The sequence below is a fragment of the Centruroides vittatus genome, unplaced genomic scaffold, assembly GCF_030686945.1.
Source record: "Centruroides vittatus isolate TY-2023 unplaced genomic scaffold, ASM3068694v2 contig_120, whole genome shotgun sequence".
NCBI classification, from domain to species: Eukaryota; Metazoa; Arthropoda; class Arachnida; order Scorpiones; family Buthidae; genus Centruroides; species Centruroides vittatus.
Window position 1 is genome coordinate 662199 of NW_027120768.1, and position 27379 is coordinate 689577.

A 27379-nucleotide genomic window follows, 5' to 3' on the forward strand; every position below is an offset into this window, starting at 1 on the left:
CTTGCTCCTGACAAGTTATTTACACTAGGTGTAGCTATGGAACAAGTTTACAATAGTGTGCTTAAATGTGGCAAATACACTAGTGCGAGTAATTATGCGCGTAAATAGAGTCCAAATAATTAGTTCCCCTCCTAAAACCCTAATAGGGTCTTTAGTACAGGAAAGTATGCACATAAACCAGTTACTTGGGGTTACAATCAGAAAACTACACAAAACTTAATCCAAGACACTAAAAATAGGGTTTCAGATTTATTTTAATGCGGATAAACACACATTAACATAATACACTATTTGTGTGTGTAATATTACCATTGATTTAAAAACAAGCATGGTTGAATGTTGAGCACACTAGAAAAAGTATTATTTCCTATTGTTTCTACATTTAATAAATTCTGTTGATGAAACAATAGTAAAGTGTATAAATAAACCTTTCCCCAGTTTTATTTCCTATTAAATTAGGGCGCAATATGGATTTACCTACTCAAGCTGTGCCCTAAATGACTTCATTGTGCAGGATGTACGATTTGTTTCGTTACAAATAAACCCAATATTGCAAGTGTAACATACATTCGAAGTACTAGATCCACAACATGGCGGATTTTGAATGTAACCTAGCGCCATCTGGTGTTTTGTATTAGTAACTGTGTACACATGTATTGAAACATGACAATGGCTTATACATGACAAATTTATTCAAAAATAATTAAAAATACCAACTATATAACATACATATATACCAATTACAGATCTTAAAACAGCAAGTTTATTTTAATGTTGATTAAAAAGAGTGCAATTAATGTTGCTAATTTGCATATGTGTATATTTATGCACATTTCTCTAATAAAATTTAAAATATATTTTATATCACGCTTTATTAAAAACCCTTCTTTTTCTGATAGAAAAATGCAGTTTTTGTCTTGTAAAGATGACGGTGCCACCCCTGCATACTACTAAAACATTAAATTTGGCACCATTTTGTAACTTTAACATGAATTTTTGAATGAGTAGAGTCTTTAAAACAGTTCACAGGTATAATATAAAGCAATATATTTGTTTAAAAACACTTAAAAGCACAATTTTAAGCAAAGTATTTAGTGTATAATATATATATATTTAAATAAAAAAAAAATTACATTTAATATATTCTTTTATATCATTAAAACTTACTAAATATATATAAACTTTTTTGTTTTTCTTTTGTATAAAAAAAGCATAAAACATTGATAGCTGAGCGCACACTATGTTTAAACTACTTTGTCTTCATGTTTCTGCCAGCGGAGAAGTCTCGTTCACCACTAAAATAGAAAAATTTTATAATTAATCAGTGAAAAATAACTTTTGCTGTGAAAATGTAACATTAAAACAAACAATAGTTAACATAATAGCAAAATAGACAAGACATCAAGCGGACAAAATTGGGCCGGTGTGGCTGGAAACTTTTCATTCTGCAGGAGGCGAAGATGGTTTCCATATAAGACAGTGTACAACTTATAAAATGAAGTGCAAAAATGATGTAAAATAAGTGTTTAATTCAACATGGAACCAATATTTTTCTATTATAGATGCATTATTTACTTTCATTTGGTTGAAGTTCTTTGATGTGAATAATCAAAAACAAAGTTTCATTGTAACAACACTGGCCTCCAGCCATTGCAATGCTTTGTTTTAACATAAAACAAGGCATTGCAATGGTCAGAAATACACTACAGTCAGATCTGGAGTGGGTACAGAGAGGAAACAACTGTTTAAAGTAACCTATATTATGTGCTGCAGCTAGCATGGGTGACACCCGGTGCAGATATCGTGGTGTCACCCCAAGTCACACCTAGTGTTACCCTTTTTAACGTTTTATAAAACACTATTGAATTGTAATAACTTTCCCACTCGAGCAACTTGAACGATGCGATGTTCGCGACGTTATAAGTATAAATTTAGAAAATGAATCATAACCCCGCATCAGTATTACTATGTAGAGCGGCCCATAGGAATATTTGTAGATGAGTGCGAGAGATTCGTGGAGAGATTACTTCTGAACGCACGGATAAGTGTTAATTAAATAAATATTTTTCTATTATAGTGTTTTTTTTCATTTGGTTGAAGTTCTTTGATGTGAATAATCAAAAACAAAGTTTCATTGTAACAACACTGGCCTCCAGCCATTGCAATGCTTTGTTTTAACATAAAACAAGGCATTGCAATGGTCAGAAATACACTACAGTCAGATCTGGAGTGGGTACAGAGAGGAAACAACTGTTTAAAGTACCAAGATGGCTGCAGCTGACGTTGCAGTGTAATTTATGTTCAAGAATCAATTCTGATGTATCTCAATAAAGAAAAAGCTGTCATATTAAACAACTCTCTAAATGGTATGAATAGCATAAATTTAAATTGGATTTGCATCTAAGAAAAACAACATATAGAAATATCTTAATGTAATTCAACTTGTAAGTTCTCACTAACTGCTGTGTAGAAGTAACCTGTCACAGTATTATTGTATCATACAATCTTACTCATAAGCAACATTAAGATGCTTAAATTACATTGATTCCATGTTGAATAATCATGTAACGTATAGAAAGAACTGTGTGTAACAAAAACATTTAAGCATAAGTGCTAAAGTGATTTCTTCATGATTGAAACCCAAATAATTTAACAAAATAAACTGAAATTTCAAAATATACTGCAAAATAAGCATGTGTATATATGGGAAAAATCATCAGAAAACTTAACTTCTGCATCTTGAATTGTTCTTCTTACATAAAGTAACACCCTTCATTACTTGCATTGTCTCCATTTTGGTTTAGGATACACTATTGTTTCAATAGCATGACATTACAAATAGTTTTTAGTTATTTTATAAAATATTTAATTTTTAACTATATGCTAATAAAACAAAAATGATGTAGGCAAAATGAATACAAACAGCGCACGTAAGCTTAACAATTAGCATCACAATCTTAGACTTATGGAAGCATAACACTACATTGCTTTTGAGGAACACAATTAGAATTTTATCATCATACCAATTATACCGATAGCGATTTCTTGGTTTGAAGCACACGTTTAATCCCTAGGCGACTGGTCCTTACTTTCAATATTAGCTGCGTGTGACAAATGAAAATTACACAGAGTGAAATGTTCAAATATTGTATTATCCAGATATTACTGTAAAAAGTATCTAACATATATATTACAAACTCAAATTGTATCTTCCATAAATTCTTTATGTATAAAATGCTACTTTACTGGAAAAGTCAGCTAAAACAATAAGTCCCATGTACTTTTGTGAGCATCACTGATGACCAGGAATGCTCATGACTGGCCAAAGTCTTGAAACTACTTTGCTACAATGCAGAGCACCAATTCCTGAGTTCTCCAATATATATTATTTTCTGGATTACAATGCTTGGAGATTGTATGACAGTGGTTTGGATATTAAAGCAAGGTTCACAAACTACTATGAACAAAAACAAATACAAATCAAAGCCAATTGCTGTTTACATTGTACTGTACCGCAAACAGCAATTGGCTTTGATTTGTGTTTCTTTTGTTCACAGTAGTTTGTATGACAGTGTAAACCTTGCTTTACTTTCATTCAAGATTATTATAAACAATGTTGCATAAACTAGAACAACAAAGAATTTTTAGTAGATACAATTATTCATAATGAATAAAAAACAAATCTGTTAGTCTTCAGTGCCAAAGTGATAGAATTATGCAAATAGATTGGATGTTATTAAGTGAGCAATATTATTCATCGATTGAATCAGCTTGGTACTAAAGTCTAGACAAATGCTCAATTGCCAACTTTAAAGAAATCATCAGAAATCTGAAATGTGATTACAGTTTAAATGGGTTATTGATAACACTTCAATGCTTAAAAATAAGTATCTAATTATATTAAAAAAACTGAACAAACTAAAGACATTGGAGGAATAAATTTTAATTCAAAATTTACTTCTCCAATAAGTCTTCAGATTTAAGATGATTTGTATTATGAAAATATTTCATAGTTACAAAATATTAGTACCTATTGAATTCTAACACTATTAATAAACCAGAGAGAGTCAGAGATTTAAGGAGCGAAATTTATTTCACTTTTGGATAAAATGTTTAAGACTAGGATGTCTCATCAGATTCTACATTTCTATTTTTACCTCTTGTTTGAGCCACCTCACCAAGCTGCCACCTCAACTGCTTGGTCATTTGGCCGTCTGGAAGATTGTTTTGAATTGAATAATTACTTAGCAAGTCTTCTAAGACTGTTTGAAAATTAGCTTCAACGGCCAAATATTTTTTCCTTTTTTAAAAATTGATCTACGTAAGCTGTCATACAATTTATTCCTTATTTTTGCTGCACATATACAAATCATATGGAACAAATTAAATAATATTTGTTCAAATTTCTTTTAAATATTCAAATGGCTTTAGAACACTCTTGCAATTTTCTTATTCAGTTCAAAGGCATGCATGACAGATGTTGCAGTTTCGTAAAAGCATCTTATCTCAAAGTAAATTTGACTCCTTAAATCTATTTTAACATTTTTGTTTTTATATATTACAGTCAAACCTGTTTTTGTGCGGTCTTTTTCTGTGCGATTTTTTTTGTGCGGTAGATGAAAATTTCAATCAAATTGGAACATAATTGACTCCTGTAAAATTTTTAAAAACTATTTGGTTGTTTTCTATGACATCAGCAGGTTTTTTCACTTTTTATCCAGTAAAATTTTTTCTCGTACGTTTTATTTCGGTCCCCTCTTATTTTAATAGCATAAAAACCATAAATATTATGTTATATTTGAACAGATGCGGTAAGTTAGCTCCCCTCCAGCTTTAGACTGCGGGTGTGAAATTTCACGCCTTGTTAAATGAAATAACACTTCCTGCAGCTATATTTATCAAATAAAATCATTATTTACCGATTATTTTTATCTTTTTAATGTTAGATTCGTATTTAAGTGGAAATAATTAATTAATATAAAAATTAAAATTCTTAGAGGATTTTTTTCCCCATTAGGTGTTGCAGAAAAAGGCTCAAGGAGTTAAAAAAGCAATTCCTAGTTATTTCGTACGGTTTCGAGTTATTTTCTACGCGAGACTTTTTTTATGCGGTCCCTATTCACCGCATAAAAAAAAATATTTTTTTAAATTGTGTTGCGAAAACTATTTTTTATAGCCACTCGTGAAGTTTCGCGCGATTTTTTTTTTAGGCATTTTCTTTTATGCGGTCCCTATCCCCCGCATAAAAACAGGTTTGTTTGTATATTATAAAAATTATCAAACTAACTCGTATTTTATATTCATGCACAGTATAAATATATGTTAATATGTCGAAAAATCTATTTTAAAACAACACAATTTACAGGTTTATTACAATAATTTATTCCACTTTTACATAGCATTTAAATTAATTTCTGTAAAATTATTTAAGTCAATTGAATCTAGTACAGCCACAAATTAATGTTTATTGCTATCTTCTTGAATACTTCACTTAGTCTATAACACACTCAGTTGAAAATTTAAATATTTCTATCAAAAAGGTTTTCAAAAAAAAAAAAAAAAAAAAGAAGTGTGTCAAATATTTCATTAATTAATGAGATTGTGTGTTAAAGAATATAAAACAGTTTCTTTTAATGTTTAAAGAAATCTCTCTCAAAATATTCCAAATTTGTATGTGATGGAAGATTTATATCATGAAAAATCAGTACTAATTACAGTATACATCTCTTAGATGTTATATCTAATCACCACTATTATGTAAATACTTGAATTATATGGCCATAGTATTACAGAAATAATCAGTATGAAAATCAAAAAATGCTAAGTTTACTAAAATGTAAACAAACAGTGCAAATAAGACTTATTTGTGATGGGACAATTAGAAACACAGTATTTGTTCCAAGCAAGCTATATTTCAAAATTTACAATTAAAACTACAGAAGTGTGTGCAGAGAAAACTTTATAACAGTTCTGTTCTCATTTCATTAAATTTTTGGTAAGAATGTTAGACATTAAATTCAAAACTTCATTCAGATACAAAAATTATATTGAATTTTCAAAAATTCAAATTTTTTCAGTGTGTTTCAGTTGGTTTATAATGTGATATGTAATGTGTAGTATCTAGTAAAAAGAATAAAAAAATTGCTTGATCATAAATTTTTGTAATTTTTCTGTAATAAATTACTTAAAAATCAATTTGTTCAACAGTTTAAATGTAATTTCAAAACATTAAAAATATACATTACAAATACATTGATGTTTCTATGGGAAACTGGCCTCCATTTAGGCATTAGACAAATGAAGAAAACCCACAAAACTCCACATGGCCAACCCGGTGATCTGGTGCGAACCCACGACTGACTACAAGCATTCGGTAGTTTTTATGTCTGGTCACCGATGGACGAGGGTGATTAATCTTAATTTTGGCATTGAAGGATGAAAGAAAAGGATTTTGCAAAAAGATCTGCAAACATACCCTTCTGAGGAAGCTGTTTACCATCGTAAGGAATGTGCCAATCTGCATATCATCGTTGAGATGAAAATTTAAGGCAATTAACTGTGTTCATAGCTGATAGCAATTGCTCTCCAGTGATGCTTCACATACGCACTGTAATATGATCCTTTAAATCTACCAAAGTTGCAACTCTTCTGTCATAAATTACATTCTTTAAATGGCACAACTAGAAATCACAGATTCAGATTCTTGTTGTTTTCACTGTTTAAAATAACAGTGAAAATGACAAGAATCTGAATCCGTGATTTGTTTAAAATAACAGATTAAAATTTCACTTTATTGGTTTTCGTTATTTAGTGTTTTGCTTTGTTTCTGCAGCCCCTGCATACACTATGTAAATTTTGATCTCAATTCACTTATTGGTTATAGCTACAGATTGCTCCAAACTGGGAAACTATGGGAAAATTGGAAATAAACATAAGTGTATGAAATGATAAGATTTCAAAAATCCAGCATAATCAGTTTGAAAGAACTATGGTGGATGCAGAATCTTTTTAAAATTTGATCCTTAAAATTCTGGTATCTTCAGCCATATTGTTGATCTCTTAAAGCTTCATATCCTTTCTTGTATATATTGGAAAATAGTATAAACGTGAATATTTGCAATTTCTTACACTTCAAAATTGCAAAGTTAAATTGTGCACTACTCATTTTGAGTTAACTATTCTTATAATTACCTTTAACCCCATCCGTTGCATCATCTTGTTCTTTTGCATGATTGTTGACATGATCTTGGTTTACAATGTAAGCCTGTTCCTCGTCTAAAAAAAAAGCGCAAAAAAGTTTATTTTAAGGAATTTCGATGTTAAATCTCTAAAATAAATACTAAATTGAGATTAAGCAAAGATTTGAGAATGCATTAATTTAAAAAAAGTATACGTACAGAAGAAAATTATTTTGCTGAAAATTAAAAAAGTAATTGACCTTTTATAGATTTAACTACAGCAGAAGCTGATTAAGTCATACAATTTATTCTGAATTATTACAATTAATATACCAATTTTAGGGAAACTAATGCTTTCGGCAAGTTCTACCGTGCTTCTAAAACAAAAGGTGTTACTGCCAAAATTAAATAAAGCTGCTAAATGACGCTCCAGAAGATTAGAGTGCAATAATTTTACTGCCAAAATAGACGTAAAGACCACATAGTAACAGATGAAAGATTGAAAGTGGGATGAGCATATCGCAATATGAACTTACCAAAGATTTCCTAATCAATATTTGGTCCAAAACATTTATTGTGAAGACACCAATCCAAACGAGTCGAAGTAACAACAACAGTTTTTGAGTATTGCCCGATAAAATTGGATCCGTACTTGCTACCGATATTTGGATCCAAGAAATGCTGAAACACACAATCTTCTACAGTTTCAAAGTGAAATAGTCTGGTAAATTTGTCATTTTGTACTTCTTACACAAGATTTTTCATGGTTGGTGTATATAGAAAATTCATTACTCCTATGATGACGACCATGATAAAATCAACACATATTTTTGCTACAAACTAAGCAAAAGTTTAAACGACATCTTTAAAATATAAAAAGAATAAGTTATCATTTTTTGTATTGTGGAAATCTAACTAAAATTTATCTCGAAACTATACATACAATGTTTTGAGACTGCGCTTATGTATTTATAGAGTAAATGAAGAATACATCATCCTATTAATGTTGTTTTAACAGCAAATCAAACAATGTGTGCGCAATTATTAAATATTAAATAGAAAAGATTATTTTTGCACACTTTGCATTAAATAATAATTGCAATCTTATCACACGAACACATATTTAAGTAAGTGTCTCTGTACAATTATACAGAATTCTCCATTGGTAATACTCGCAGAAGACAATTAGATATTTAATGCATAAATTTGAGTACCTGGAATGCCTAAATAGTTATTGCAATACAAATTATAAGCATGTTAAAGAATGCTAAATTGCCTACTCTATCGATCATTCATTATGATGTAAAGTATCAGGGTGATTCAGAAGTTCCCACACACTGACAACACTTTTGTGAAAACACTCTAGCACTGACAAAACTACTGTAAATGCAAACGAGTTTGTATATTTGCATCATTATCAAAAGACATGTACTGTACTTATAGCATGTACTACTATAAAAACTCGTCATTTGAGGCATGTTGCATCATTACCGGAGACAAGGGTAGCATTAGAGAAACTTTTCAAAAAAGAATAAATAAGACTACTGCAACTGAATGGTCCTGCTGCTTCAATTCTGGAAACACCAGCCTTGTAGACAAGCCTCGGTCTAGATGACTATTGGCAGAATTTGGGATGGTTCAGTACATTGGAAACTGATTCCTAATGGCCGGCAACCTTTATGCCAAGCAACTGGAAAGAGTGTTTAAAGTCCTGCACATTCACTATCAAGCATTACTTAATCGAAAGCATATGCTGTTTTAGCATGATAATGTTCTGGCACACCATTTCAGAGTGGTCCAAGAAATGTTAAAGTAGCTGAAGAGAATCAAAGTTTTGCCTTACCTAGCATACAGCCCTGACCACTCTTCATCAGATTTTCACCTCTTCTGTGCTGTTCTGTTCTGTGCAGCGCAGAACATGTGCTGACGATCGTCAGCACATGTTCTGCGAGGACGTTCCTTCAATATGGTGCATGATGTCAAAAATGGGGTTCGTGAGTTTTGGTATCGAAACCAAGTGGCATCGCCAAGGAATCCACCAATTTACAAAAAGATGAAATAGCAATTGTTAGCAATGGTTTTGATCCAAGGAATGACAGTGTCTTTGCATTTTAATATCAATAGAGCTTTTTATCTTGTGTCCGGGAACTTTTGAATCAACCTGATGTGTGACAAACTACTCTATTCAGAGAACACTTTATTCACTTCTTTATAAATATTTTATAAGTGTATTGCATATATAAATGCTAAATTTTCACATTAAATTTATAAAATAGCAGCTTATATTCACACTTAAAATACCAAATGGCAGAAATTCAGTTAACCGAATACTAGGAACAGTTACATGTCATTCATAATCAGTTGCTTCGACGGAAGTGACCGAATCATAGAATATCTTCGTGAGAGCTGCAGTTATCTCGATGCAACAAATCATTATAAAATATATATTTTCGGACCACTTAATATATTGAACAGCTCTAATTGTCAGCTCTAATAAGTATTGAATTTATCAGGAAATATAATTTTATAATAAATCAAATCGGATGAGATGACAATCAATTTTAAACAATTCATTAATTAATTGGCTATTCAATTTGACAATTACTTTAGTTTGTTTTGTATCAGATTTTCATTAAGATTAAGAAATAATCCCTCACTCCTGCCAAGTTATTAACACATTTCAAGTATTTCCAATGATAAAAAAAACTGCGATTATTATACGAAAAATTGTTAATTTAAACAACAGATAACTTTTCAACCAAGTTGTTGGTATGTTTAATATCTGTAAAGTTTAATATTAATTAAAATTAATTTTTAGTAGTACAAACTCTAGATTAAATTATATTTAAAACTAGATTTGGGAATGTTTTGCAATTTATCTAAATTATAAGACAGTAAAGACCACTTTTTACTGTTAGAAAGGAAATTATTACAGACTATAGTAAATTAAATCGAAACATTCGGTGTTAAATTTCTAACGTTTAGAAACAGGAAACCTGCATAATTAGTAGTCCGAGAAGTACTGTACATCTGACATGACCTTGGTCTGATGATTGATAATCTCAGCAGGTCTTAGAACCTAAAGTACTGGAAAATCAGTAGGGTCAACCTGTACAACTTTAACATCCTTATAAAAAAATATGAATATTCTATTAGAAATTATTTAACGTCATTTACATATATTTTAAATGTAAAACAATTTCTGATAATTTAAGGGAATTAAGCTGCTTTTACTCAATGTTTAGAGAGAATTTTTCATGATTATTATGTAAGTGTATAGATTTTTAATGTAAATTTAAGATCTTACTATAATTTTTTTAAATATTTGTTCATACCTGCTAATGAATATCATTCAAACACTTAAGAAATAAAATTTCCTTTCTAACTTATAATAAATCCTATATTATACTATAGAAATGAATACTACTATATCAAATAATGTCTAAATTTACTCAACCATACAATTTAAATACCTCAACTTATTTATAATTTGAGGTATTTAATGAATATTTTGCAGCTGAATGTAATGTATTTAGAGAGGCAAAAGACAAACTTAATATTCGTTCTGTTAATCTGTCAGTTGTATAAATACAGGATGGTTGGGAAGTCCTTGTGCACTTTTATACTTCAATAACTGAATATATATAAATGTTAAAAAAACTGCAGTAAATATTTGAAAGCTAAAGTAAGATTTTTATGTAATAATTTCATTAATGTAAAAGTAATTTACTTAAAAATTGTGTTGGCGACTGCAAATGATGATAAAAAGTACACTGCTTTGACTTGCAGAATTAGTTTACTTTCGCTCCAATTTTTAAATGCTTTGAATGCCAGTCAAACATTCAAATGACAAGGATGTAAAGTAAAAACTTAACACTTCATTATGTCTAAGAATATATGCTTATGTATTACTTTGCAATGAGAAGTTTTTGGAAGATCACACAATTTTATGTACAGTAAACTAGGTATATAAAATGTTGCTTTGAATAACTTCAATAATACTAAAAATAAAAAGTAAGATTTTTAGATTAGAAAATTTTCTTTCAAAAAATGCTCTATAAACTTAATATGAAAATTGCACATCATTCATTCCCCAGAATTACTTTCATCCATATCAGTTTTACAAAATAATAATAATCCGAAGAAAAAGAATTTATCTAAATTATTCTCTCTTAAAATTTAACCTTTTATGACAGCATACTTATAGAATAATAATTACTGAAAATTTGTACTTAATCCATTGTTTGTAGAATATCTAACAAAAACGCACATATATTGTGTGTAACTTCAATACTGAATATTCTTAAAATTTCATTATTCTATATGTATAAATCATATAGAATAATGCTACATTTTACTTTTGAAACATTAATAAAATCAGATTGCTATGCTTGCAATAAAGCAAAGTAAAAAATCTATGTAAAAAAAGAAGAGGGTTGATATCACTTAATACTAGTTTTGAATGCCCAGACATATTCGAAACTAACATTTCAACACAAATATTTAAATATTTAAACAGATATTTTATACTTTATGGAAATTAACTATTATTGCCCCAAAATTTTTTAAACATTAATTTCCAGTAAGAATTTTCTGTGTATATTATAGTGTTGACTATAAGCATACTAAAGTCAGATACTGCTGAAAGAATAAACACTTTTGAAACTTTTATAATTTAGAAGATTTCTTTAAATGAATGATATGTATAATTTTCAACTGAGAAACACAAATTTTAATGAACAAACAATTATATTAGGTCATCTTCGTAAAAAAATATGGATTGACGAATGTTTCAAGTAACTGACATGAAACATAAGGTGTTTGTGTCAAAGTATTCAAAGTGTGTGTGTGTATTGAAGTTTCAAGTAACAAGTTTTAACTGTTAAAAAACTACTTAAGCTTGCAATTATTAAATTACTGTAGGATCAAAACTGATCAAAATGAAAATTTTACCTGCTATTTTACTCATGTATACATTCACATTAAGCTTTATGTACTAATTATTTACTAATTACCATCAATGGTTGAGCAATTGCTCATCTTCCTAATTAAATATGGTTTCCATTAACTACATGCTCAGTTTTATGAAGTCAAGTATTACCATATTCATCTACATTCACAGCTAAAATTTAAGCAATCGTCCGACGTGTTATTTACGTTAATTGCAATTATAAACCTCAAATTATCTCTCGTTTTGTATTGTAATAATTAAAAATTTTAATAAAAAGGTATTAAACTTGTCTAGTTTCAATATCTGCATATTCCTTCTTTACAGATTTATGAACAAAAAGTATCCTCCAACTGAAAATTATTATATCCTAATAAATATCGAGTAATGATGTCTTTCTTCTATAATCAATGTCATCAAAACACAATTTCAAAAAAGAAAATAAGCTTTTATAAGAAAATTCTTATAAAAAAAAAGGATGAGGTGAAGTTTAGGTCTGAAAATATAATTTCTATTAGCATGACAACAGAAATATTAGTGTAACTCTGAAGAATCAAGACATAACCAGGCATAAGAATAAAAAAATTTGAATTTTCCTTTCGGGACTTGTTCAGTATGATTTAGTTACAAAGAACTACTCGAATAATTTTCATTAAAGTTTTAATAATAAACTGTATTGGGGATGGCCAACAAGTCTATTGCGATCATCCAGATCATCATTTTGGCCAATCACAGAAAATGTGGTCTGTTAAAACACAAAGTAATTTTAATAGTAATATTAAATTCAATTTTTCACACATCTTAACTATTTGCTGTGGACTAGTAACATTTCATAAGATAATGTAAGGAAGATATAAGGGAGTGCTGTGTTGACAGTCATTGTTAAATTGTTAGTTTAGTAATTATTTTATTGCACCGTAAGCAATTTCAGTTAAGTGCAAAATGAGCAAACAAAATACGAGCTAAATTTATAGATTTGAGAGAAAGAGAATTTTCTTTTGTTATGGTATAAAATAAATGGCATGGTTTAATTTATGTTTTAATGTTATTTACAAAAAAGATAATCTGAAATGCTAATTACCATGCAATAAATATATATAAGTACATTCAGCTGCATAATTTTATTAGGGTAGGTTATTAAGCTTTTATAGAACAACAGATGTGAAGATCATTTGTGTTCTTAAGTCATTTAAGTTAATTACACCCTGCTGAAAGTTGGCCAGGCTTGATCTATATCATCTGAATAGCAAGTCAATTGTATTCAAGATGTTTTTAAGATAAACCACATTAAAACTACTAGTAAAAATTTGATTTATGCAATTACACGATAACAGATTTAAACAAATTAATCAGTTTGCATCCATAAAATCTGAAATAATTTAGTTAATTACAGCATAAATATGAAACAGATTTGTAATTTCAAAATATTTCTATAAATAGCAGGTTCTTTTTCATTTTGGAATTTATTTACGAAAGGTTTTTAATGTTATGTTCATTTAAATCTGCAACTCACCTTTTCTAGTTTTGAGTTCTTCGTCAAAGTGATCGTCCGGTTTATCATCTGGCCAATGTAATTCGACACACAGATAGTATAGAAAGACGCCGACGACCCCACCTACGTGTGGCCCTACGATTCCAACCCACCAATAATTCCGATGTCTAAACAAAAAATTGTGACGTTAGAAATCAATACGGATACTTAATTCAAATCTAATGCGATACTCACGTGAACGGCTCTGCTCCATAACCGGCTATGGCTGTAAATAACCTTGTTGGAAAATCTCTTGCCGGATTCAACGGTGCCATATTATTAAAACCAAAGCACATTGCTACTGCGGTAATCATAAATCCCAACAGTACTGCAATACCTGTTGCGTCAAAGTTTAAGTTCTTTTTGTCAATAATAGCAACTGCTGTCATTGTCAGAAGGCCTGTGCCGACGACCTAAGAGTCAATTAGTTTAGAAAAATATTAGGATATATCTGAATCGTCATTTGGAAATTATGATTAAACTTAGTAATAGCTACCTCGTTGAGAAAACAAGTTCCAATAGATACAAATGGTTTGGGATAAGTTGCCCATATGAGTGCAGTTGCATTCTGACCAATAACCTGTCTTGTTCCGCCATCCAAATGAGCAACACCCTCTATTTTTGTAAAATATAAGACAAAATTTAGTGATGTTATTTATCCTCCGAGAGCAACTACATATAATTGGCTTTCTGGAAGAATTTTGTATTACTTCTTAAGCTTTGTTATATTTTTAACTTCGATTAGAAATCAAAGCTGTGCTCTGATAAATACTGATATAAACTTTGTGCTTATAAAGATAATACATGAACTTAGTCTAAGTTGCCAGGTGAAGCTTTGTTACTACATCTTGAGCCACCAGACTCTGGCCGATTCAAAGTCTGGATTACCAAAAATAAACTAATTGATGACAAAGAAGAGCATCTGGCCATAAAATGAAACTATACACATACATGCACTCCTTTTTTGGTTTTGTTTTATGGCCAGATGCTCTTCTTTACCATCAACTAGCTTATTTTCATTAATTTAGACTTTGAAATCAACCAGAATCTGGCAGTCCAGATGGAGTAACGAAACCTCACCTGGCAATTTTGGGGTGTACTATAGATTACTCTCTATGGAATTTCAGGACTTTGATTATATATTTGAACTCAGGATCGAGACGAGTTCAACGGTACCCTATTTTTGGACCGGAGACGAAAAATAAAAAAGTTTTCACACTTTAAGTTACCATACTTTTTCAATGCTCTCATGCAGACGGCACCGTAGTTGCTAGTATTGCCATCTTGCGGTAAAGTCTGCAAACCGTGACGTCGGACTACGGTCATCTCCCGGAGCATTAAACACGCGATATGAGAGCAGAGAGAGGGACGCAACTTCTGATCATCGCGCGATCGCCATTTCGGTAAATGTTACTTATGGCAGCAAACATGGCGGCCTGCCTGACCTCTCGTATGGGCGCCACCACACGCCGCCATGTGCTAAACTAGTGATCGATTCACGGTAGTTCTTGAACAAAGTAAAAAAAGGAAGGAAACGTCTACTAAAGGCAATTTTAACGGCAAGTGACGGGACTCCCGATCGTGATAGCGAGGCTGACTTAGCGGAGAGCGATGCGACTCTCTATCATCGCGCGATTGCCGGAAAAAAGTATGATTACTTTTGGACCGGAGACGAAAAATAAAAGTTGAGTATCGTTGAACTCGTCTCGGTCCAGAGTTCAGATATATACCCAAACACACGAAATTCCATAGGGAGTAATCTATAGTATATCCCAATTTTGTGTCATATCTAACTGGTGTGTACTGTCTGGGAATCTTCATGTTGCTTAACTTGTGATCTGAAAGTAACTGGTGTGTTTGGCAAAATTCTTAATAACTGTAGATAAGTAATGTACACATTGACTGATCAAATAAATAAATTAACACGTTCGACTTAATTTCTACCAGTTACTATGATAAAAACTAATATTTTGTAATAAAAATTTCATTTTAATTATTTGAGATTAAAAAACAAGTTAATAAACGATAAAAAGATATACCATAATATGTTGCAAACAAGACAGCAGAAGCCACAAAGCCTCCAAGATGTTGGGCTAATATATAAATAGGAACTTTCTTCCAGGAAAGTTTCTTCACAGTTGCCAAAGCAAAACTCACAGCAGGATTTAGATGGCCTCCTAATAAAAAAAAATTAAATATTAATTTTAAATTTTAATAAGAACTGTTTCTAAAGTAAATTTAATATTTCGTAATTAACTCAAGAAAATGTTTAACATGCTTCTTAGATTATAGAATAGAATAAAAAAAATATGATTGGGTTTGGCAATCAAATTTCCAATGGATTTATAAGCTAATAAATTTCATGAAAAATTCGCAAATATCTGAATGTTTATTCAAATAACTTAGAAATTTGTAGGGTGTCTGGAAGCATTTATAAATTTTAATTAATTGCGATTCTAGATTAATATCGAGCAAATAGTTGGGAATATTTTACATTCTCAAATTTAATAATTATCCAAGTATGCAGAGAAGTACGAGTCAACTTTTAATGAAAATACACCAATATTTTAAAAAACTTTAAAGTATAAAATTCTAGATTTTCTCAATGTTGGTGTGCTGTTTTACATTTCAAGTTTACTATACAGTTATATACGGGTACTATGCAATAAAAAACATTTGAGAGTGCAACTTTCAAAGTCATTAATTTTATTTACAAATTCCATTAGTGACTAAGAGAAAAATCGAATTTTTGGCTTTTGGAATTAGTCCACAATAGCCATTAGAAGGAAGGAAGTAAACCATTCATTATGGCTAATGTTCTATAAATGAATGGCAATTATCACCATTTGGGGGTCAATTAATGGATCTGTAAATGAAATAAAATTAGTTCTACATTGATAGAATCGTGTAAAAACTTTAAAAGTTATGCTCTCAAATGTTATTTACTGCATAGTTTAATGACAAACTATGATAGATAAATATTAAAAGTATGAAATTGCACATGATGTTCAGACTAGCCTGCATTTTAAATGGTATAGATTAAAAAAAATTATGCATCCTAAGAATGAATGGAATTTTCAAGCTATGATTCTTTATTCCTGTAAGAAATGCTTTGTACACTTTTAAGTGATAATTCCGTAGGAAATTATGTAAACAAAAAGCTGAAAATAGTATCGTTGGATAAATCTGCTTTGAAAAATCAATAGAAATTTCAAAATACGTTAGAGCTTAAATAACTGTGCCGTAACAGAACTAAAATCAGTTAATTTAATACAATTAAATGTTACGATGTTAATTGATAGCACGATACTAAGATTTGTGATTCGGGAAAATGACTGTTACAATATTTATTTTAAAATGATTAAAGAACATTTACCGAAAGTTTTTCCAGCTTAAACTTTATATTCCTAACCAAATAACTAATGTTAACAGCAAATATAACATGTCACTGAACAAATATTAAAATGATTTTATACACTAATTTATTTAAAAAACTGAGATTTGAGAATTTCAAACTACTTACATATAATTTATCATCTTTAGAATGAAAAAAATCAAAAAATTATTCTCAAAAAGAAAGATAATTTGTGTGTTACATGATCTATTTAAATGAAAAGCTAATAAAGTGTAATAATACGAGTGTGGCATTATACATCAGTAATGTCAATAACGAGAAAACTCTACTGATGAGATTAAAAACAGCTTTTAACAAGTAAACAACACACACAGTGCACAAAAACAGACGAGTATTTTTGGCAAAATATTGATGACAATATTGTATTCTACCGAAAGTACTCGCATATTTTGATGTGTTGTGTTTTGCTTCCTCATTAAAAGCTATTTTAACATTGTTAACAGTTTTTTTCATTATTATTAATAAAATATATATGACATTTTATGTAAAAAAAACTTAACAGTAATATACTTAATGAATATAAACAAAAAAACTAAATACTTGAAGATTTTCTTTTGTTTTTTGACAAAGTAAATGACTAAAATTATCAAATTTCCCACAGGCTAATATTAACTCCTGTAAAATTTTATAGTAATTAATTTAGTTTGTAATTTATCTTGATTGGAAGGAGATTGTCGTGGCAGTTAAGGGCCCTAGGGTCTATGATTTATACTTCAATAACTAAATGTTAAACTGTCAATTCTTGTTTATTGCATAGTTTTAACTTTATTACATTAAAAAATTTTGATTTAATTTAACATTGGATCTATAAATAAAGTAAATTATTGCTCAATTATTGATCTCAAGTGGTGATAATCAATGAGAAAGTAAAAGCAAACTGCATGATTTGGCTCATACAATTAGTCTTTAACAGCTGAAGAAAGTACATGACGTGACATTACTGACTAATTCTGCAAGCCAAAGCGTGCAGTTCTCTCTCTTCGACTTTCATTATGTGGGGTCACAAACAGGATCTATAAACAAAAAGGAGTTCCTCAATAAAGACTATATTTTGAAAACTACATTTAAATATTTCATAAATGTGCCGATAAACAAAGCTATGTTCCACTATTGGAATTTCGTAGAGGAAACAGTTTTTGTAGTAAAAATTTCACTCAATTGGGGACACATTATCCTATGGGGGAAAAAGAGCGATTGTCTGGGATCCACACCGGCAGGGGCCCCCCCAAACCAGTCTTTTGTAAGAAAATATTTCCCCCATATGAAAAATGTCTGAAGTCAACATTGTACACGAGGCCCCCTAATTCAAATTCACCTGGGCCCCCACAAAGTTGTAATGTACCACCGTTTCCCTTACAAAATATGGACGAACAAATACTTTAACGGAACAGGATAGATTACGAAAAACTTTGAATATTTTCTCACTCCATTAAAACACTTAAGATATTTTAAAATGTTTATCTTGCAGTATAAAATGTGTGTTTTAAAAACTGATGTATACTGTATACAACCTTCAAAGTAATTAAATATAATTATATACTATTTTAAAATTACACAATGTGAAAGAATAGAAAAAATGTACAGTACATTTATTTTTCCCTTTAACTAATTAATAATCTGCAAAATTTACCTGTAACTCCTCCTGCAATTGCCACTCCCAACATAACTCCCACCCCCCAGCCGAAAACAATAGCAAAAACATCTTTTACTCCACCGCCTGCTAAGACATCCTGAGCAAAAGCAGCATCGCCAAATAACTAGAAGAGAAATATAACAATTATAAAATTATTTTAAAATTATATTATATATTAATAGGTTAAGTACTTATATATATGTAGAAAATAACGTAAAGGTTTTTACACATGTGTAACACCTATATAACTGAGTTTTATATACTAAAACATTGTTGTTTAATACCGTTTAACATCCATTTAGGTGTTATGTGCAAAACATCCCACAAAATCCAACACAGCCAGACTGTTGGTCAAGCACAAACCCACAACCAGTCTTTCATCTGCTGGGCAAGCAAAAAAAACCAGTGGTCCTTGTCTCAAGTAACCACTTAACTTGCTACTGGATGGCAAACTTGGGATTCAGAATTGGCATATCCTCAAAAAAAAATTTAAGTTGAAAGGTTTGTTACAGCTTCAACATGATTTTGATAATTGACCTTACCTTATTTATATCAGAGGGACATGATACTGGGCTCTTTCCTCCTACCAGAGGAAGAGAGACATTTTCAGTAAAAAATCTATGCTCTGTTTATTCAACAATAGTCACATATTTGTAAATAATTTTAATTTTGTGGGGCCTTTAAGATTGCAATTTAGGGACTCGATTTAAAGCAGAAGTAATCAATGCTCAAAAACATATTTACAAATGAGTAAGATAGGTCATTATTCATTATTTGAACAGGTTAAACATATATTTATCTTACATATGCTGTATAAACAATGTCTGTACAAATAATGAATAATATAACTCGCACGTGTACGTGTGTAAATGTACTAGTAATTTATACGATTGTTTTATTTATTCAACAATTTCTGAAGAACTGTTTTAACAGTTTTTACTCAAGTAATAATAATTACTACTACTGTTTAACATTCAACAAGACAAAAAATTAAGTTAGAATTTTCATTGGCTACATAATTCCAATATCATTTCTAATTATTAATATATAACAGACTTTTTCTTAATTTTCTAACATCTAATTCACTAATAATCCTGTAATATTTTTAAATCACAGAGAAGCCTTATTGTGACATCCAATGCTTGGCTAGATTTTCATCTAACTTTGTTCAAGATTAACGAATGACAGACATACGGACAACAGTATCACTGCAATATATCTAATTTATTTAAATTTCTCATTAGTCTAACAATTTCATATAATTAAAGGAAAAAACAGGCATTTTTACAATAAATTAAGCATTATTTGATGTGAATTGTCTAAGAATAAACAATGAATCACCATACATATGAATAGCATAAAGATATTTAATATTTTTTATTGCTCGACTTACTGGTATGTTTTTTTATAGTCAATATTAAAAATCAATGTCTCTCTTGCATTATGCAACTAACTGAGTGTTTTATGGATAATTTAATAAATCACTGATAAAAGTGGAGGTAATTTTTCATAAAACAAAACTGCTTTAAAGGAACAGTTCTCGAAACAAAAATTGGTTTTGTGGCTATGCGTTTCCATGAATGATCGGGACCGTTCAAAATAAATTTGGCACTTGACGCAAACTTCAGAACGGTGCCAACGTACTTATATTCCTATAAAAATTATGACACTAGTTTAGCACACCTTGCAATTTGGCACCCGAGGCAGTGTCCTCTCTGCCTCGTCTAGCAGCATGGCCCCCTTTAATAACGGACAGTTTGGTCCGAAAATACTTTAAAAAATTGTTAAGGAATATTTGTGCTTCCAACAAAATGCTTTTTCTTGGTCGATTTGTATGCTTTATTACAAAATGTATTTCATGCTTTTATACCACGCATATAATATAGTATGCTTACATAATTTTTATATTATACAATTAGAAAGTAATATATTAATTTTATCTTAAATTTTAATCTGCAAACAACCTTACTTTGCCAGAAGAATTTATTACAGCTTCATTACATTACTTGTTCTGTAGAGACTATAATTATATATGAATGTATCATAAATATAATTAAATATATATCATTTACATAACTATATAATTACATTATTTTGCAACATTAAACAATTTAAATATAGAAATTATTTCATTAATAATAGCATAGGTTTGTGCTGTTATGGCACTAAGCAACGTAATCCGCGAACGTTAAACTACGCTCGATCTAGTTTTGTACCTCATAAAATACTTTTAAATAAAAAGGTTCTAATTGATTTTAAACGTTGGTTTTGATCGGTTTTTTCATTACTCACGTAGTACAATAGAAAAATCCAATTACTCATCACATAAATATACAATGGAATAATCAATATTTCATTCAGTATGTAAGTGAATATTTAATAATTTGTGAATAATTTAGAGCATGTTAACCAAATAAATTCAAACACTAAAAGTATAGGGATTATGCACCAATATTTAATAAGTTTATTTTTTTACAATGTTAGAATAAGAAATTTCTTATAAAACATTCTTAATGACAGTCAAATATGGAATCTTAGTTAAAAGATTTGCTGTCTAAGAGCAGTTTTAATTGGCTTTCTGTTTTTCTGAGTGAGAATAGAAGAAAACTCAACCACTCGACAGCTACGCTCCCATCGTCGGAAGTCAATAGAAGCAGGCACAGAGCCAAAAAACTAGTTTTCTAACAAGTTTTCTCCAAGAACTGCAGTTTCAATTAGATTTACATCTGGCAAACTCAACAAAATGTCTTTATAACACAAAGAAGGATTTGGCTCAACTAGAATTACATCAACTTGTAGCAAGTTCGATACCAAAAGTAAATATTTATTTTACCCGTTAATATCCCGCAAAGATTTCGCGATAATAAATCGGAACATTAAGATTTAAATAAATTTTTATCACAGTTTTCCCGACAGAGCAGCCGTGAACGGCATAAACTAGATTGATAGTTCACACAATGGATTTGTTTTTGTGTGTACTACAAGCGGTAATAGTGAACTCGACAACAGCAAGAATAACAATACAATTAAGCTAAATCGATAAATGTCATGTTACTTACTGAAGTAATTTTCTGCATGACTCATAGTTTGATTTACTGATTCAACAAAATTTCTAGTATTATTATTATTTTTTTCTTTCTTTTTTGTAACATGATTTTAATAAGTATTGATATAAAAATTGTAGATAAAATAATACACATTAAATATTCTATTTTACAGATAAAATTGACAAAGATAACAGCATATCTATATATTAATCTACACTTATGATACAGGCATTCAATGAAACTGAATGGAAAACAATATTGAGGAAAGAAATCAAGGCCAACTGAAAAAAAAAAAAAAAAAAAACAATAATTATAATTATCCTCAATAATTTCATACACATACCAAGTAAAATTTCATCTAAACATATCAATTAGTACATAAACTCAATTTTTACACATTAAAACTGATTAAATTATGAAGTATTGCCAGCTGAGTAAGAACACATACAAGAAGACACAGAATTAGTTTGGTTATAATTAAACAGATGGCAGCACAGATTTCACACAAAGAATCAACTATTATAGTAAGAAACCGACTTCCTTCACCCTCATACAAAACAATAATAGGTCATAAATAGAACAGGAATTGTGTAATCGGCTAAACACATCAATGATTTCAAGGTTACAATGGTGTATCGATTTATTAATAAATTTCCTTATATTAAAATAATAATTATAAAAAGGAAGATACAAAAAATTAGGCCCTCGAGCTAATCTTAGAGGTCACTCGATGATCTTCACAGACAAAATTATCGATCATAAAATAAACAGGAGAAATACACCGAAGACACTCGGACAGATTTTTTTTAATATTTAAATTCATTTTCGCGTGTTTTAAGGGGAAGATTCTTCAACACGTTAAAGAAAATTCACTGTATCGCCTCCGTCTACACGTTTTACCAAGCCAATTTTAAGTTAATTAACTCGTATATTAATAATTTCGCGTTAAAAGTAGAATTTTCTTAAATGAAATTTGTTTTTATCCGCTCGGAAGAGTCATCAAGTGAAGTTTTTAAGTGCAGAAGTTAGTTCGGAGGTGAAAATCCCATCCGAAGGCGTTACCTCCATACAAGCACTTACCCTGCAGGTATCAATCACCCTAAAATCTAGCAGAATTTCCTGAGAAATAAGGAAGATATTCCATATACACTGGTAAATTAGTTTTTGTCTTTTAATTATCCTATAAAATACTTTTAAAAACTTATTCTAATTGCCGCATGCAGGACGTAATTTCCTTTGGTTTCTTATCTATAAGAAATAATAACGCGAAACAGATAAGAAAATAAAACGAATTGAAGAATTAAAAATATATTAATCTATTAAAACACCAGCGTATAAATCCAACCAATCACGTTGTTAGTTTCAAATTTTTAAATTTGAATAAATTGTTCAATTTTAACATGTGGTTTATAAGGTCGAATGAAATTTACACTTTTTTAAATATAAATTTACGTAAAACTTAAAGTAAAATGTAAAAAAAAATTAATCATACTTACAATTAGGACGAACGTTCCGAGGAATTCGGCTAAAAATTCTCTAATATAAATATTTTTCGTCCTGAAAATCCTAAAAAACGGATAAATTGGTTTCGCCATCTCTTAAACTCGCTTTCTTCCAGGCAGACGACGTTCTGCGACTGAAATTCAGCGCCCTCTGCTTTTACTATAAACCAGTGACATCATTCCTGTTCAATCAAAAAAAATTTTTTTATTTATGCTGAATAAAGTTTAAATTACTTTTTAAAATCTTACGTTAATAACTAAATTACATAAATAACATAAATATTACGATAATTTTATAATCAAATAGATATTAAAAAGAAAGTAATTTACATAATAGATCATTTTATAAAACTTTTTTTTATTATTATTACAAATTTTTACTAATTTATAAATAAATTATATTTTGGTATCTTATTGGAATATTAAAATACGTTTAAAGATTAAATCCATTAAATATATTAAAACATTTTGTTTTATTATCCGTGACGTCACGAGTTTACGATCTAAAATTCGTCTGTCACATTTCAGTTAATAATATTGAATACATGATTTAAATGTCTTATTATCTAAGAATAATAATAATAAATAATAAAATGACATATTAATCATTTAAATAGATTCAAAATATCATTTTTATTACGTATGACATAACATGCTCTCTAAGACATCAATTAAAATGCCATTCTTAAAAATTGTTTTTAAAAATTACTGCAAAATAATTCATTATATTTATATTTTAATATTTAAAATGATTTAATTAATATTTATATTAAATAAATATTTTAAATTTTGAAAATAATATAATTATAATTATATTAAACTTAAAATAGTAAATTAAAGTTTTACATAAGTTTTATTATTATCTTCAAGACTAATATATTTATAAGATAAAAAGTAGTGTATAAATTTTCCCGAATATTTTAACTTTTATATAATTTGTGACATCAAAATAAAATCAACGTCATCGTAATGAGTGACGTCATATCTACTTTCATTAATTACAATTTAATGTTCTTTGACATTTCTGACGAAATTTTAATCTTATAAAATGTTTAAAAAATATTAATTTACATTAAAAACATCAAACTGATATAAATTTAATTCTAAAGAAATTTCAATTTTTTTTTCAAACTTCAAAGGTCAGGTTTGTTTCTCGTTACGTAATTGGCCTTCTTTGATGACGTATATACATCAACAAAGCGTCAAAATACGTTTAAAAAAACGTTAAAAATTTAAATTTTCGAATAAAAATCCCGCAAAAATTAATTTAAAACAGGGCATGTTATCGAATAGACCCTAAAATCCACGATTAAAGAAGAAAATAATGAAAAATTACACTAACTAAAACTAGTTTGGCGAATAATATTAATAATAATAACAAGTTGCACGATCTTATAAATATTCAAAAGGGATTTTTGACTATTTTAACGGGTTAAAAATAAAATAAAGATCAATAACGTCCCCCATTTTTAACTGGTTTGCAACTATGTTAGTGACCTGCTATCTTTGAAATAAAATTCCAATTATCAAGTTATCTTATTATGCTACTATTATAGTATCAATTTGATAGTTTCATTCACTTAGTTTATAGTAATCATGACAAATTGTTATTGTTCTATCAGTCTAAACAGCTTGTAAGTGGATGCAATTTATTGTGTTTATATATATATATTGCTACTGTAGTAGTATCAAGGTTGTAGGCGACTTATAAGCTATAAATTATCATCTGATGTTAGTTTAATATGCTAAATAATCAAGCGTAATTTTCAGCAAGATCGATCGTTTTAAGAGTTTAAGCGATTTTCAGGCTGTAAAAGTTGCAATTTGGATAATTCACACGTACATAAAATGCTGGAAATGTGTTAATTATGGCATATATATGTTAAACATGTCGTCGGATTTAAGGTTTTTTCTTTATTTTATATAATTTTAATGGGCTTAAAGGGAATGAAATGTGTAGAAAATAGAATAAAAATTTTAAATATATCCAAGATTTAAGGATTTTTCCACGTTTTCTTATTTTAAATGACGATAAATCGCGACTATTTTAAATATTTTTCAACCGTTTTTGTGACGCCAAAAGTCTTATTTTATGTAACTTTTATGGGCATAAAATGCCTGAAATGTGTAGAAAATAGCATAAAAAGATTAACTATATCACAAGTTCAAAAATTTTTTTATATTTTAAATTAGAGTAAGGCACAGTTCATTGACCTTCCATTTTTAAAACTTGCGTATGTTCAGAATATTTTTTGCTGTAACTTTAAAAATAATTAAGGAATATAAATAAAATAATTACACAAAATACTTCATAAATGTGGCCTTCGATTGATGTATTAATATAAAATCTATATGAATTAGACATTTTTAAATTAATTATTTTATAGGCCCGTACCAGGCCACGTAGTTAATGACGTATGCGTATATGTCATTTGTCGTTAGCTATTGCTATGCTTTTCGTCATGCTGTCTTTTTAAAATTTAAATGTGCTACTTGAGCAATAAAATTTGCAGATGTTGAGGTTGAATTTCTTTGTAAGAAAAACAAATATATTCTTTCACTTTAGATGAAAGGTAATGTGTCATATGCAAGTGGAACACACTTCTTAGAATCTCGGTGAGGTTTTTTAGTGGTTTACAAGCTCGCATTTTGTATGAAATTATGCAAAACAACCTACTTAAACCTCAAGATATATAATTATAAATAAATAAACCATTCTATTTAAGTACAAGTAAATACAACACGTGGAAAATATGGCATTCCATGTAAAAAAATCCGTATAAATTATGGAAATTATCACTATATAAAGATACTACAGCTTATCAACTTGTAATTTTTTTATATTTAATATTATTTTAAAGATATCTTATCGTTATTTACAGCAGTAACCTCTCTGATAAATGTTTACTCTTCCTTTATATACTACAATGAAGATATCTAGATAAAGAAAGACTCGTGTAAATTATACAGGATAAGGCATAAGTAACTACTTTTTATAGCTGCAAATATTAAATTTATGAGATTTTATATACAAATTATTCAATTTTAATACCTGTAGATGAGATTTATGTTTGTACGTATACAAAAAGTACGCTACAAAGCTAGAGATTCTTCATTAAAAACAGGCATACCAAGTTAAAAAAAAAATGCCTTGAAATATAAAAATAATGTACAAAAATGCCCATAGAAATCTTTTATAATGGTAAATTGCACAAGAGTCTGTTAACACAGAATAGAATTGTATTTAGAAGGAGAAGAAATGAAAGTAGAAGGTCTTCATTCATCATTTTTTATCATTTAATATACACTTAAATGGTTATGAATTGTTATAATATATAACCAAGAAAGATGTTATTCTATTTTTCTTATCAATTATCCGATCGAGGGTCACGTTTATTTGATCATCAGTTCAATTGAATAAAAAATGATTAGTCGATATAAATGATTTCATTGTTCTTTCATAAAGAAAAATGACACTAATACAAAAATTTGATTCCATTTAATTCATTTAGTTTAATTATTTTTTTTTTGTTTAATTTGACTTAAAAATTGTAATTTTGTAACTTATCTTCTGAGTCTGTCGCGTTATTTAATAAGGAAAGTGTTTTAAATTATTATTATTATTATTGTGTTATACAATACATTTAATATTGTCACTGTACGTGATTTTTGTTTTTGCGTGTCTTTCTGAATATGTAATGATGACGCAAAACACAGAAAGAGTGTAGAAGACACGCAGAATAACACTGGAGACAGACAACGGCGCGTGACAGGTGAGAAACAGCAGAAGACACTCGGAATGACGTTATTATGTTTTATTCTTGTGTATTTTTCCAAGTGCGCGTTTATAATAAACAAATCTCGTTCTGTTATGCATCATCGGTGCTATTTTCTAGAGGAAGAAGAAAGAAAAGATGATGCTGTGTTTATCCATCATCATATGACTTTTATAGAGGCAGAAGAAAGGATGATGCAGTGTTTACCCATCATCATATGACTTTTATAGAGGCAGAAGAAAGGATGATGCTGTGTTTACCCATCATCATATGATTTTTATAGAGACAGAAGAAAGAAAGGATGATGCTGTGTTTACCTATCATTATATGACTTTTATAGAGGCAGAAG

At 29.3% G+C, this 27379-nt stretch overlaps 1 protein-coding gene across 3 annotated transcripts; it reads right to left on the reverse strand.

The window, feature by feature from the left end:
• Nucleotides 1–674: 674 nt before the first annotated feature.
• On the reverse strand, nucleotides 675–23407 carry LOC136984492 (aquaporin-9-like). Of its 3 annotated transcripts, XM_067281495.1 has the most exons (9): nucleotides 23249–23407; nucleotides 18703–18829; nucleotides 15697–15834; nucleotides 14154–14272; nucleotides 13853–14070; nucleotides 13640–13785; nucleotides 7192–7275; nucleotides 3024–3101; nucleotides 675–1295 (listed from the first exon to the last, which is right to left on the reverse strand). In XM_067281495.1, the coding sequence occupies exons 1-8, from the start codon at nucleotides 23345–23347 to the stop codon at nucleotides 3064–3066; spliced, it is 969 nt and encodes a 322-aa protein (XP_067137596.1). In that variant the 5' UTR covers nucleotides 23348–23407; the 3' UTR covers nucleotides 675–1295; nucleotides 3024–3063. The 3 variants fall into 3 exon arrangements, with proteins under 3 accessions (XP_067137596.1, XP_067137602.1, XP_067137611.1); XM_067281501.1 differs by lacking the exon at nucleotides 3024–3101; XM_067281510.1 differs by lacking the exons at nucleotides 3024–3101; nucleotides 7192–7275 and having other exon boundaries at nucleotides 23249–23406.
• Between the last annotated feature and the right edge of the window lie 3972 nt (nucleotides 23408–27379).

Bases quoted from the DNA above. Each gene is read 5' to 3' on its own strand.
- LOC136984492 (XM_067281495.1), bottom strand. From the start codon at position 23,347: ATGGCGAAACCAATTTATCCGTTTTTTAGGATTTTCAGGACGAAAAAT. The intron at 18,830-23,248 runs GTAAGTATGATT...TTTCTCTTCTAG, and splicing joins TCGGAACGTTCGTCCTAATT to TTATTTGGCGATGCTGCTTT. The intron at 13,786-13,852 runs GTGAGTATCGCA...TTTTTTGTTTAG, and splicing joins TATGGAGCAGAGCCGTTCAC to ACATCGGAATTATTGGTGGG.